This window comes from Chlorocebus sabaeus, chromosome 20 (assembly GCF_047675955.1).
Source record: "Chlorocebus sabaeus isolate Y175 chromosome 20, mChlSab1.0.hap1, whole genome shotgun sequence".
Lineage (NCBI taxonomy): Eukaryota > Metazoa > Chordata > Mammalia > Primates > Cercopithecidae > Chlorocebus > Chlorocebus sabaeus.
This window is the reverse complement of record NC_132923.1, coordinates 74673357-74686476: the sequence shown is the minus strand read 5'-3', so window position 1 is coordinate 74686476 and position 13120 is coordinate 74673357. Positions and strand designations below refer to the sequence as shown.

At 41.7% G+C, this 13120-nt stretch overlaps 1 protein-coding gene across 8 annotated transcripts in view; it reads left to right on the top strand.

The window, feature by feature from the left end:
• Positions 1–11900, top strand: part of PATJ (PATJ crumbs cell polarity complex component) — a 409036-nt gene extending 397136 nt beyond the window's left edge. For 6 of the 8 annotated variants that reach the window (XM_038000715.2, XM_038000710.2, XM_038000713.2 and 3 more), the window contains 2 exons: positions 3402–3525; positions 9302–11900. In XM_038000715.2, the coding sequence (XP_037856643.2) occupies positions 3402–3525; positions 9302–9448 (271 nt within the window). In that variant the 3' untranslated portion in view covers positions 9449–11900. The remainder of the gene's footprint in view (positions 1–3401; positions 3526–9301) is intronic. The other 2 variants (XM_038000719.2, XM_073007248.1) reach the window with 2 other exon arrangements.
• The last annotated feature ends 1220 nt before the right edge of the window (positions 11901–13120 follow it).

Genomic DNA, 13120 nt, shown 5'->3' with positions numbered 1-13120 from the left:
TCGTAGTTCCCCACCTAAATGACATCTTTGAGTTTATTTTTCTTGAGGAAAGAATATTAAATTAAGCTCATTCTACCTTTTTCTCGTTATAAAAGTAATACATGCCTGCCATAAAAATACAACAAAACATAGAAATATAACATTTTTCAAATTATGGTGGCCTTTTCCTTAAAAAAAAAAAAGAAAAAACAGGGCCTTTATAGGAAGTACAGTGTGCCTTTAGCATCCTTTGATGTGTCTGTGGAAATACAGAGATCCCCTTGTAATCTTAATTCCTTTGCTATAATTCCATGGCCTCTGGCAGGCTGGGAACAACAAGCTTAAAGGAATTTTAAAATCACTCAGAACAAACATTGGGATTTTTTTTTTTAAACTAGTCTTCTATATGAAAGTAAATTTAAACTAATGGGTTGAAAATGTTATGATATTGTGAGATCAATGGAGGCAAATTCCATCTGATGTTGCCAGTTGAGGAGTAGAGCCACACTCCTCCCTCTTCCCCTGAAAACACGTCCCTGAGTATAAATAGGCACAATTATAAGGGTCTTTAATGATTTGGGGCCGCAGGAGGTAGCTCTAAAACAATGGCTTTGGGCATCTAGGTTCCCATTCCAGTATCTTTGGAAATGGGGGCTGTGTTTGAAAGAAGAAACATGAATCGAATTTGTATCCGGCCAGTGAGCTGTTACTGACAGTGCCTGTAAGTCCACGAAGTGGGGAAAAGTAGAGCCTTATTCATGACGTCGTAATCATTCAGCTATAGGGGACAATTCATCAGTATCTCAACAGATATTTATTGAGCACCATTCTAAGGCCAGACACTTAGATACAAGTGCCAGGTCCTGAGGACGCAAACTTAGAAATGTAAGTAAAGATACTGCCCCAGTCCCCAAAGAGCTGCCAAAGAAGTGGAAAAACAGACCCATAAATCCATGGTTATAAAAGATAACTGTAGGAGAGCTAAATTCATTGAGAGAGGGTCCTGTGAAACCATGGATATGGGGCATAACTCAATGAAGGAGTGTAGTTGGAGAAGCTAATGCTTAAGCTTAAGAGAACTGGAGCCTGCCTGGAGCCAGGCATAGTGGTGCATGCTTGTAGTCCCAGCTACTCAAGAGGCTGAGGCGGGAGGATCACTTGAACCCAGGAGTTTGAGGCTGCAATGGGCTGCGATTTTTCCACTGTACTCCAGCCTAGGAGACAGAACAAGACCCTGTCTCAAAAAAACAGAAAAAAATTTGGAATAAGCAGGTGGCATTCAAAATAGTTAAGTGTGGTGGCTCACTCCTGTAATCCCAGCACTTTGAGAGGCCAAGGCCTGGGCAACATAGTCAGACTCTGTGTTTATAAAAAAATGTAAAGACAAACAGAACAGTTAAAAACAGTTAACAAAGCCGGGCGTGGTGGCTCACGCCTGTAATCCCAGCACTTTGGGAGGCCGAGGCAGACAGATCACCTGAGGTCAGGAGTTCAAGACCAGCCTAACCAACATGGAGAAACCCCATCTCTACTAAAAATACAAAATTAGCCGGGCGTGGTGGCGCATGCCTGTAATCCCAGCTACTTGGGAGGCTGAGGCAGGAGAATCACTCGAACCCAGGAGGCGGAGGTCGCGGTGAGCTGAGATCATGCCATTACACTCCAGCCTGGGCAACAAGAGCAGAACTCCATCTCAAAAAAACAAAAAACAAACAAAAAATCAGTTAACAATTTATATAGCATAGATCATCAGCAATAACTATGGATGTCTGCTGTAAACAACCAGTAAGTACATCAACAAACAACTGGTAACAAAGTGAACCAGCTGAAAACCCTTTAATAAACCCAGCGAAATTGAAGAGGAAGAGAGGGAAGAATATTCTAGTTAAACAGAACAATATATTCAAAGATCGCTTGTGTCCCCATTTTGCAAATTTCTCTAAGTACCTGAATGGCTGAGTTTATATGAGATGACTGCCTCTCAGACATGCATGTGGCCACAAAACAAAGGATGCTGCCAGTACACAAATGTGAATTACCTATCATAAATAAGACAGGGTCTGGGTTTCTGCCTTTTGAGCAATAGCATTTGGGAATAAGAAATTGGCATCACCTAAGCTTTCATTAAGATTAAATTACTGGGAACCCACATAGGTAATTTAATTTTTAGCCATGTTGTTTCTGAGAGAGAAGACTTCCACACTGGATGAAGCTTTGAAAAGCTAAATTTTACACTTGAAACAGATTTTCTTTCTCCATTTTGCTTTACCTTGGTTTCTCTCTTCTCTCCTGGATTTCAGTTCTCATTTACACAGTCATGATCCTGAGTTTCTGACAAGCACCACACATGGTACTGGGAAGGCTCAGATGACTAAGACAAAGAGGTCATAGTCTGGTAGAGGAAATGGATGGCAAAGTAATTACAATATGATATAGTCAGTGCTGAAATGGAAATTTGGACTCAGTGCAGGGGAAGCACAGAAAAGGATGTGGAGGCCGGGCACAGTGGCTCACACCTGTAATCCCAGCACTTTGGGAGGCCGAGGCAGGTGGATCACCTGAGGTCAGGAGTTCGAGACCAGCCTGGCCAACATGGTGAAACCTTGTCTCTACAAAAATACAAAAATTAGCCAGATGTGGTGGCAGACGCCTGTAATCCCAGCTACTCAGGAGGCTGAAACTAGGAGAATTGGTTGAACCTGGGAGGCGGAGGTTGCTGTGAGCCAAGACTGCACCATTGCATTCCAGCCTGGGTGACAGAACGAGATTCTGTCTCAAAAAAAAAAAGAAAGAAAGAAAAAGAAAAGGATGTGGAACCCATCCTCCCAAGAGAGGCAGGAGAACCTCACATTGGAAGTGAGTTTGGAGAATGAGTTCCTGCCTTAGGTGGAAGTGGCCAGGGCATTCAGGCAGAAAAGGAGCAGCAGCCTGGGTGTGGCAGCTCATGCCTGCAATCCCAGCACTTTGTGAGGCATCAGCTGGATCACCTGAGGTCAGGAGTTCGAGACCAGCCTGGCCAACATGGTGAAACCCCATATCTACTAAAAATACAAAAATTAGCCAGGCATGGCATGCACCCATAGTCCCAGCTCCGTCTCAAAAAAAATAAATAAATAAAAAGAGTTAAAAACTAAGCACATAGAAGAGTGCTTTGACAATTTCAGCATCATGACTTTAATTAGAAATCAGTGAGTTTTATGGAAGAGAAACCTCTAAAACATCAAGAATATAGGTGATTAATTGGCATGATGTGAGAAGTTTTAAAATAACTTTCTAGATTGCTTTCTGAGAGTTTGATTTGATCAACCAAACTTCATAGTTCTGCAGTATGAAAGTCTCTCTCAAATCTGTATTCTTCCAATAAAATGAAATTCCCTCTCGATATCTATTCTGGAATTAAACAGCATGCATTGTGTTTTCAGAACACCTCCACCTAAGATTATTGCTTTGGAGAAAGGCTCTGCAGGATTGGGGTTTAGTATTGTAGGGGGTTATGGAAGTCCCCATGGAGACCTGCCAATTTATGTCAAGACTATATTTGCAAAGGTATATTTTCTTTTTTAATGTACTTTTTTAAAAAAATTAAACCTAGGTGAGATTTTTTTTTTTTAAGTGCTTTGCTTAGCTTTACTTTGGGTTAAACCTGGATGTGTGCATGTATGCTTATTTCATTTGAATCTTATAGGAAATTCTCACACCAGAATAGTGAAAGAAGAGTTCTTTTACAATGGCGGAGTCACAAGAAGTGCAGTTTTCTTTGGATTCTATTACGGAAGCAGATGCTCACAGATTTTTAGAGTGTCTTCTTTCAGCAACACAGCATAAGGAGCAGTGCCACTCTTTAGAAGTTGTCCTTGGAAATATTGTTCTGAACTAGAAAAAAGATTTGGCCTTCTTCTTGAAAATAATAGGCACTGGGGGCTAAGGCAGAAAGGTTTGTGCTATGCAAGCCTCGAATCAGTGCATTCTGCATTCTTTTTTTTTTTTTTGAGATGGAGTTTTGCTCTTGTCACTGAGGCTGGAGTGCAATGGCATGGTCTCAGCTCACTGCAACCTCCGCCTCCCCGGGTTCAAACAATTCTCCTGCCTCAGTAGCTAGGACTCCAGGCGCTTGCCACCACACCTGACTAATTGTCGTTTTTGGTAGAGACGGGCTTTCGCCATGTTGCCCAGGCTGATTTCAAACTACCGAGCTCAGGCGATCCACCCACCTCGGCCATCCAAAGTGCTGGGATTATAGGTGTGTGTCACTGTGCCCAGCCTGAGTAATTATTTTTCACTTCATTGTAATTTTTTTTAATTGGAATTTAATTTTTAAATAAATTTTGAAGATCTCTGAGAAGTATTTCAAATTGATATTACAGTTTTTTTTCTTCTTTGGTTTTATCACAGTCATTTGTTTATGAACAGATCTTGTTGAACTGCTTTAGTTTCCTAAAGAAATAAAGGTCCTCAAGGCTGGGCATAGTGGCTCACATCTATAATCCCAGCACTTTGGGAGCCTGAGGTGGGCGGATCACCTGAGTTCAAGACCAGCCTGATCAACATGGTGAAACCCTTCTTTACTAAAAAACACAAAAATTAGCCTGGCGTGGTGGTACACACCTGTGATCCCAGCTACTTGGGAGGCTGAGACATGAAAATCCCTTGAATCTGGGAGGCAGATGTTCCCATGAACCCAGATGGCACCACTACACTCCAGCCTGGGCAACAGAGTGAGACTCCATCTCAAAAAAAAAAAAAAAAAAAAGACAGAGAGAGATAAAGGTCTTCGAAAGGAGAAATAAGAAGGAATCTGTCTCTTTCTAGAAAGCTCTACTATACATTAAATACAAGCTTGCTTTTACCTGTGCAGATCTTAGATCTTATCACCTGTTAATTGGGCCCAGTGAACTGCCATAAAACCCTTAAGTCATTTGGTATTTGCTTTTGGACCACATTGAGCAGCTGCACATTTACCCACTTCCTGCATCTTGCGAGAGTGCCTATTAGGGTACGGTATTCCCCAACACAACCTGTTAAACTGGTTATAGGCAAAAGTGGAGAGGAAAGGCAGCACAGAAACATTCTGGGTAGCAGAACGCTTATCCCCAAGGTAGACAAACCATAAACTGACCATCCTTCTCCTGTGACACATCTAATACCATAAGTTGTTGGGATAATTATTCTTTGGAGGGCATTATTATACTTTGCTTTTGAAATAGCCAGCTATGTAGATAAGGACAGTGGGAAGGCTGCATAATTAGCCCCCATGTTTTAACACGTTCTGCTGGCCTGCCGTTGCCTCCACAAAGCCCCTCCAGAATGTTTGCAATCACCCGTTCACTTCATGATAACTGGATACAGATACAACATGGGGTCAGCTTCTAAGGCCTTTTGACCTGGACCCAGAGCTCAGCAGGCTGCCCCAGCTGTCTACACTTTCAATAGATTGGTAGGCTGGGACGCAGACACTTTTGACAGGGCACCAGAACATACAGCTGGGAGCCAGACACCCTGACGTGGCACCAGAACATACAGCTAAGAGTAAAATGCCTGTGCATTGCTGGTGAATTTTTAAAAGAACCCAGCAGCATCCACACAGTGGGACAAGAGTAGTGGGAATAAAGAATGGACTGCAGCTCACACAGAATGCCCTCTTCAAAGGCCCCACTGAAAGAGCTCCTTTAGGAAGCACCCTTGGAAGTAGAAACATGTGTAAGGAATAGATATTGAATATCCTTCGTGTATTTCATTACCTACAGAATGGCACACCTAAAAATGAAAAGCTCTGAATTAAAAAAAATAAAAAGACAAATTTCTAAGCCCTATCCAGTGGCCCACTTAGCGCAGTCAGTCTTACTAAAAGAATATTCCAGGCAGGCACGGTGGCTCACACCTGTAATCCCAGCACTTTGGGAGGCCAAGGTGGGCAGATCACGAGGTCAGGAGATCGACACCATCCTGGCTAACACGATGAAACCCTGTCTCTACTAAAAATATAAAAAAATTAGCCGAGCGTGGTGGTGGTCACCTGTAGTCCCAGCTACTCTGGAGGCTGAGGCAGGAGAATGGCATGAACCCGGGAGGCGGAGCTTGCAATGAGACGAGATCACGTCACTGCACTCCAGCCTGGGCGACAGAGCAAGACTCTGTCTCAAAAAAAAAAAAAAGAATATTCCAGTAGGGCAGGACATAGTGGCTCACACCTGTAATCCCAGCACTTTGAGAGGCTGAGGCAGGAGAATAACTTGAGTCCAGGAGTTCAAGATCAGCGTAGACAACAACAAAAATGAGATGGGGACAACCCCATCTCTAAAATGAAAAAGATTTTTTTTTAAAACTCCAGTGTAGGCCAGGCATGGTGGCTCATGCCTGTAATCCCCAGCACTTTGGGAGGCTGAGGCAGGCAGATCACTTGAGGTCAGGAGTTCAGAACCAGCCTGGCCAACATGGTGAAACCTCCTCTCTACTAAAAATACAAAAATTAGCCATTCGTAGTGACAGGCACCTGTAATCCCAGCTACTCGGGAGGCTGAGGCACGAGAATCACTTGAACCTGGGAGGTGGAGGTTGCAGTGAGCTGAGATCACACCACTGCTCTCCAGCCTGAGCAAGAGAGTAAGACTCAGTCTCAAAAAAAAAAAAATCCAAGCCAACCTTAGGTCTTAGTCCCTTCAGCAGCCGAATTTTACCCTAAGCCAAATAAGAGATTGACCCAAAGACTTCCGCAACTCTAAAAATGTAAGGAGCAGTTTTTCAGAGCCTATGAAATCTGAACCATGAACTTGGTTGTCACTAGTGTTTTATGTTATTTACCACCATGTTGAGTAAATGCCATGTGTCATACATTTAATCCTTAGAACAGGCCACAAGGTAGATAGCAGATGCCCATTTTACGGCATCTGAGAAGACTAAGTGACCAACTTGGGACAAATAGCAAGTGAGTAAAGAGGCACAATTACGAAGTAGGTAGAGGTTTTCAAGCCATGTATTTATTTCGTTTTTACCTTTTCCCCTGTAGTCCACAAATGCCACATTGGTAAAGTAGGAGAATAGATACACCTCAGTAAGTGCTCATCAACCAAGCACGGCAACACCAGAGAGAGTCCAAAACCTAGAAAGTTAAAAAAATCATCCTGGCTGGGCACGGGCTCACACCTGTAATCCCAGAACTTTGGGAGGCTAAGGCAGGTGGATCACCTGAGGTCAAGAGTTCGAGACCAGCCTGGCCAACATAGTGAAACTCTCTCCTAAAAATACAAAAATTACCCAGGCCTGATGGCAGAAGCCTGTAATCCCAACTACTCGGGAGGCTGAGGCAGGAGAATTGCTTGAACCCAGGAGGTGGAGGTTGCAATGAACCAAGATCGCACCATTGCACTCCAGCCTGGGTGACAAGAGTGAAACTCCTTCTCAAAAAAATTAAAAAATTCTTTTTTTGCATTACTAAAAAAGATAAAGAGCTTAACATAGTTTTTAAAAAACTAATTTACACAGATATCTGAGATTTACTGAAGCCCTTAAATCTTAGCATGTAAAATTTAATGAAATCAACTTTGTTTGTAATTCTGATTTTATCCAGTAAAATTACTTGTTTAATTTTGTCTTTAGTACAGTTGACCCATTACTTTCTTAAAAGATTTGAGTGAAGTTGCAAGTTTTGGGTTTTTTGTTTTGTTTTTTGTTTTTTTGAGTCAGAGTTTTGCTCTTTTTGCCCAGGCTGAGTGCAATGGGGTAATCTCAGCTAATTTCAGCTAATCCCAGCTAATCCCATCACACCCAGCTAATTTTTTTATTTTTAGTAGAGACAGGATTTCACCATGTTGGCCAGTCTGGTCTCGAACTCCTGATTTCAGGTGATCCTCCTGCCTTGGCCACCCAAAGTGCTGGGATTACAGGCATGAGCCACTGTGCCTGGCCAGTTGTAAGTTATTAATACTTAATTTTGATATTTTGCCCATAGTATATACCTGATTTCGAATACTTTTTTTTTTTTTTTTTTTTTTTTTTTGAGACAGTGCTCACTCTGTCACCCAGTCTGGAGTGCAGTGGCACTATCTCAGCTCACTCCAACCTCTGCAGGTTCAAGTGATCCTCCTGCTCAGCCTCCCAAGTAGCTGGGATCACAGTCATAAGCCACCACAGCCAGCTAATTTTTTGTAGAGGCAGAGTTTCACCATGTTGCTCAGGCTGGTCTCAAACTCCTGAGTTCAAGCAATCCTCTCACCTGAGATTCCCAAAGTGCTGGGATTACAGGCGTGAGCCACTGCACCCAGTGGGTTTTTAATATTCTTTATTGCACATTCATTTAGAAATTCCACCATTCTCACGGTTTAGAAAACCTGTCTGATTCCCAGCATCTCAGGACCTCCAAGCTGCACATGGACACAGGTCTCAGGAGCGCTGGTGCCTCGTAGCTCGGCTTCTGATTGAGTCGGTCAAGAGCCAAGTGCCTGTAGGCTTTGGTTGCCCCCTGAACTTTGACCTCATTTAGAGGATTCTTGTGGCACTGACTTTTCAAGGGACTTAAACAGTTACCCCCTACAGATGGTGAAACCTCCTGTAAATCATTTTTTAGGTCTTTTCTTCCCTTACCAGTCCAAAATGTTTCTAGTAATATCATGGCATTTTTAGATATGCAGCTTTAGAGTGAAAAAACCCCGAAGTTTCACTGGCTTTGTGCCGTTTTGAGGAGCCATGCATGACTGAGTATATAATAAAAGTAGTCATTTAGAAACCTATTTAGATGATCAAAGATAAAGTGGAAGGTTTTGAATATGATATTACAAAATTTTAGAGACGCTACACTTTACATATTTATATATAGATAACAGCTTTATTGAGATATAATTCACTTACCATACAATCCACCCATTTAAAGACTACACTTATTTTTGACAGATCACAGTGCTGATAGCTTAATAATGCAATGGGAACTCTGTATAATGGTGGTATTATAAGACTAACACCAGATTCAATTCTATCTGCCTTTTTTTGTATATTACATTTCCATGAATAGGAGGTGACATGACATCCAATTCCATTTATACTAAATAGTGAAATAAGGTTCTACTTGTATTAAAAGAAGTGTATCAGTACATTTCAACTAGTATGTTATTTAGATTATCCATAATTGTAGTTACTATTCAACCATTATTATTCAAACAACGTATCTTACATTTTTCCTCATTTAAAACACTACCTAGAAAAAAACTTTAATTGGTAGTTTTTAAAGTTCCTCTTTTAATATGCACACCAGACAGAACTTAGAGTTTTTAATATGAATGTTATATGAACTGTGCTTTAGCCTGGATTAAACTGGAATGTTTCTTGTTTGTAGGGAGCCGCTGCAGATGACGGCCGATTAAAACGAGGGGATCAGATTTTAGCTGTTAATGGCGAGAGCCTGGAAGGTGTTACTCACGAGCAAGCGGTAACCATTCTCAAACACCAGAGAGGGACTGTAACCTTAACTGTGCTGTCGTGAGCCTCGGGCCTGGTCACAAGATAGATGTTGTTGTTTAGAATATCCACAGGCAAATGAAGTTCTGAGTGGGTATGAAAAGCACCCTCAACTAAAATGCACCTTCATTCTTATTTCTTGTCCTCTCTGCTCAGGAGAAATGGCTAAGGTTTCATGTGAATTTCCCAAATCAATCATCATCTCCTAATGTTTCCCAGTTCCTGTCACCTGTTGGTGAGGTTGATTTCTAAAACTGAAATGAGTCTATCTGTTTTGCATTTAATTTCAGTGTTCTGATTTCTTTTTTTTTTTTTTTTTTGAGACTGAGTCTCTGTCACCCAGACTGGAGTGCAGTGGCGCCATCTTGGCTCACTGCAACCTCTGCCTCCCAGGTTGGAGCAATTCTCCTGCCTCAGCCTCCCGAGTAGCTGGGATTACAGGCATGCATCACCATGCAGGGCTTATTTTTGTATTTTTAGTAGAGACAGAGTTTCCCCATATGGGCCAGGCTGGTCTTGAACTCCTGACCTCAGGTGATCTGCCTGCCTTGGCCTCCCAAAGTGCTGGGATTCCAGGTGTGAGCCACCGCGCCCAGCCCAATATTCTGATTTTAACCAGTTGGTTCTGATTATATTTGCCAAACCTGGAGTTAACCTCTCTTTCCTTATGCTCTTCTCTCCCTATCCCCTACTCATACCGAGGCTTAACAGCAACCTCAGATCTCACCCAATGGACAGAAACAAATGTTAAGCAACTTGTCATCTCACTCCTGATTTACTTATGCTAATTGTCTCTTCAAGCAAGCAAGAAAACATTAGCAGTGTAATTAAATTACCAGTGATACCCAAGATGAAATACCAGATTCTCCTATGGGAAATTACTGTGCTGTCTTCTGTATGACTTATAGTCAAATAAGTCTCAAATTCATTTCTCTGGATAGATCTTTATATGCTAGTCATTGGTGATTTTGATGAGTCAATTTACAGACTGTAATCTTCTAAAAATTCTGAAAGACTAATTGTTTTCTGCGTCATCTAAATGCATACCACTGAGCAACTGAATCTTATTCTCAACAGGAACAACTAGCATACATGTTCTGAATTCTAACAATGCTAAATTAAATTCAAATCCAGGAAGATCACCTGGAATTAATGGCATTTCAGTAGGCAGGCATCATTCCCACCCCTCGGTCTTAGGAAAAGGAGGTAGAAGCCCCAGAACCACACTGCAGAGATAAGCAAGTTTTGTCTCAAGTCAAACAAGGTCTGGGTGGCCTTGGCCTTGTACAAAGTAGGGAGACATATTTGATTATCTTTCCCTTCACCTCCGTAGCAGTCAGTCCAGCAGCACAGACTACAGGAACCTAAATGGAGCAACATACTTAGCTGCAAAGTGAGCAAATGAATTGAGCCTAGGAATCTGTGATGAAAATGCATGGCTGAAGTTTCCTGATCTCCAAGGAGACTCCCATTTGCTGAAGTTTTGCATGCTAAGAAAGCAGCTACAGCAGAAAATACAAGAATACTTTTAAGTCGATTATTGGCAATCTTACTCATATATTAGCAAGAAAAAGGGAGAGATGCTTACTGGTGGATGCTATAGAGTCCTCTGTTTTTAAAAGTACCATGGCCAGGTACAGTGACTCACACCTGTAATCCCAGCACTTTGGGAAGCCAAGGCAGGTGGATCATGAGGTCAGGAGTTTGAGACCAGCCAGGCCAACATGGTGAAACCCTGTCTGTACTAAAAATACAAAAATTAGCCGGGTGTAGTGGCAGGCGCCTGTAATCCCAACTACTCAGGAAGTTGAGGCAGGAAAATTGCTTGAACCTGGGAGGTGGAGGTTGCAGTGAGCCAAGTTCGTGCCACTGCACTCCAGCCTGGGTAACAGAGCAAGACTCTGTCTCAAAAAAAAAAAAAAAGAAAAGAAAAAAAAACATGAAGGATGAGTACTAGAGTCAGTAATAGAAGTAGTTCAGCATTATTTAACTACAACACAATGCTGCAAATATTTCACAGTAATTGTCAAAGTTTAACGGGCTCTAATTTAAAATGTTATTTAATAAGTATAGATTTTAATTGAGAATTATCTTTGAGTAGATGTAATCACAAAGTGCATTAACTCTTATTGGAATATTTTATGGCTATTCCAAAGTATAGAGTGCCTAAATTTTGTGTTGAAAACGTCTTTCATGACGATATTGAGTTTTCTGAAATTACACACGGCTTTTAAAATTTCTAATGTATCCAAGATGTGCAATGTTGTTAGGATCTCATTTTTCAATGCATGAAAAGCCACCAACCTCAGAACATTTTGTGTTAATTATACCTGCAAGAACACCTCAGGCAAGCCACGAAGAAATGAAACCCAAATGAAACTTGAAAATGCACCTTAAAAATATATATACATATAATAGTTTTGAAACGGGATTCTGCTTTATTTTGATGGAATGGCCATTAAATACACATTTTGAGATAATACATTGTTGTTGTGTTTCTTTATACATTATCCTTTTAGGTCATGCTAGTAAAAGTATATTGATGAAGGATTTATGATGCTTTATACTTCTTACTGCACTAAATTGATAGAACTAGTACTTGTCATAATCGGTTCTGTCTCTGCTTGCATGACTAATAAGTAATTGCCTTTCCAAAAAGATATTTTTGCCTCAGAACTTACTGACAAGCTGAGAGGCTATGAAAATGGCAATTTGTGAAAGAAGTAGTGCTCTTATATTTGGCCTCATCATTTGGGCCATTTAAGTATAGTAATGATATCACTAATAGAATTAGCATGAGAGGGAAGTAAGCCAGGAAGAATAAAAGTGCTGAATGTTTGTATGTATAAGATATTTCCAAAGATTCTAAATAAATGTAGTTGCCTACAGAGCAAATGGAGTTTTATTATATATGAAAAAGTGTACTTTCTGGATCTAATTGTGCTTTTTCTTCAGCATGTTGTTCCCTAATAGAAAAAAAAAAGGTCCAACTTTTCACAAGGTATTTTGGTGTCGTATTAAAATCTGGAGTCCATGGCTGGGCATGGTGGCTCACGCCTGTAATCCCAACACTTTAGGAGGCCGAGGCAGATGGATCACCTGAGGTCAGGAGTTCAAGGCCAGCCTGGCCAACATGGCAAAACCCTGTCTCTACTAAAAATACAAAAATTAGGCCGGGCGCGGTGGCTCATGCCTGTAATCCCAGTACTTTGGGAGGCTGAGGCGGGTGGATCACGAGGTCAGGAGATCGAGACCATCCTGGCTAATACGGCAAAACCCCGTCTCTACTAAAAATACAAAAACAAAATTAGCCAGACGTAGTGGCGGGTGCCTGTAGCCCTAGCTACTCTGGAGGCTGAGGTGGGAGAATGGCGTGAACCTAGGAGGCAGAGCTTGCAGTGAGCTGACATTGCACCACTGCACTCCAGCCTGGTCGACAGAGTGAGACTCAGTCTCAAAAAAAAAAAATTAGCCAGGCATGATGGTGGGTGCCTGTAATTCCAGCTACTGGGAGGCTGAGGCACAAGAATCACTTGAAACCGAGAGGCAGAGGTTGCGGTGAGCCAAGATCGTGCCATTGCACTCCAGCCTGGGTGACAGAGTGAGACTCTGTTTCAAAAAAAAAAGTCTGGAATCCATTAATAGCTGTCTCAGGTATTCATTGCCAACTATGTTGCTGGGCACTAGAATAGATGCA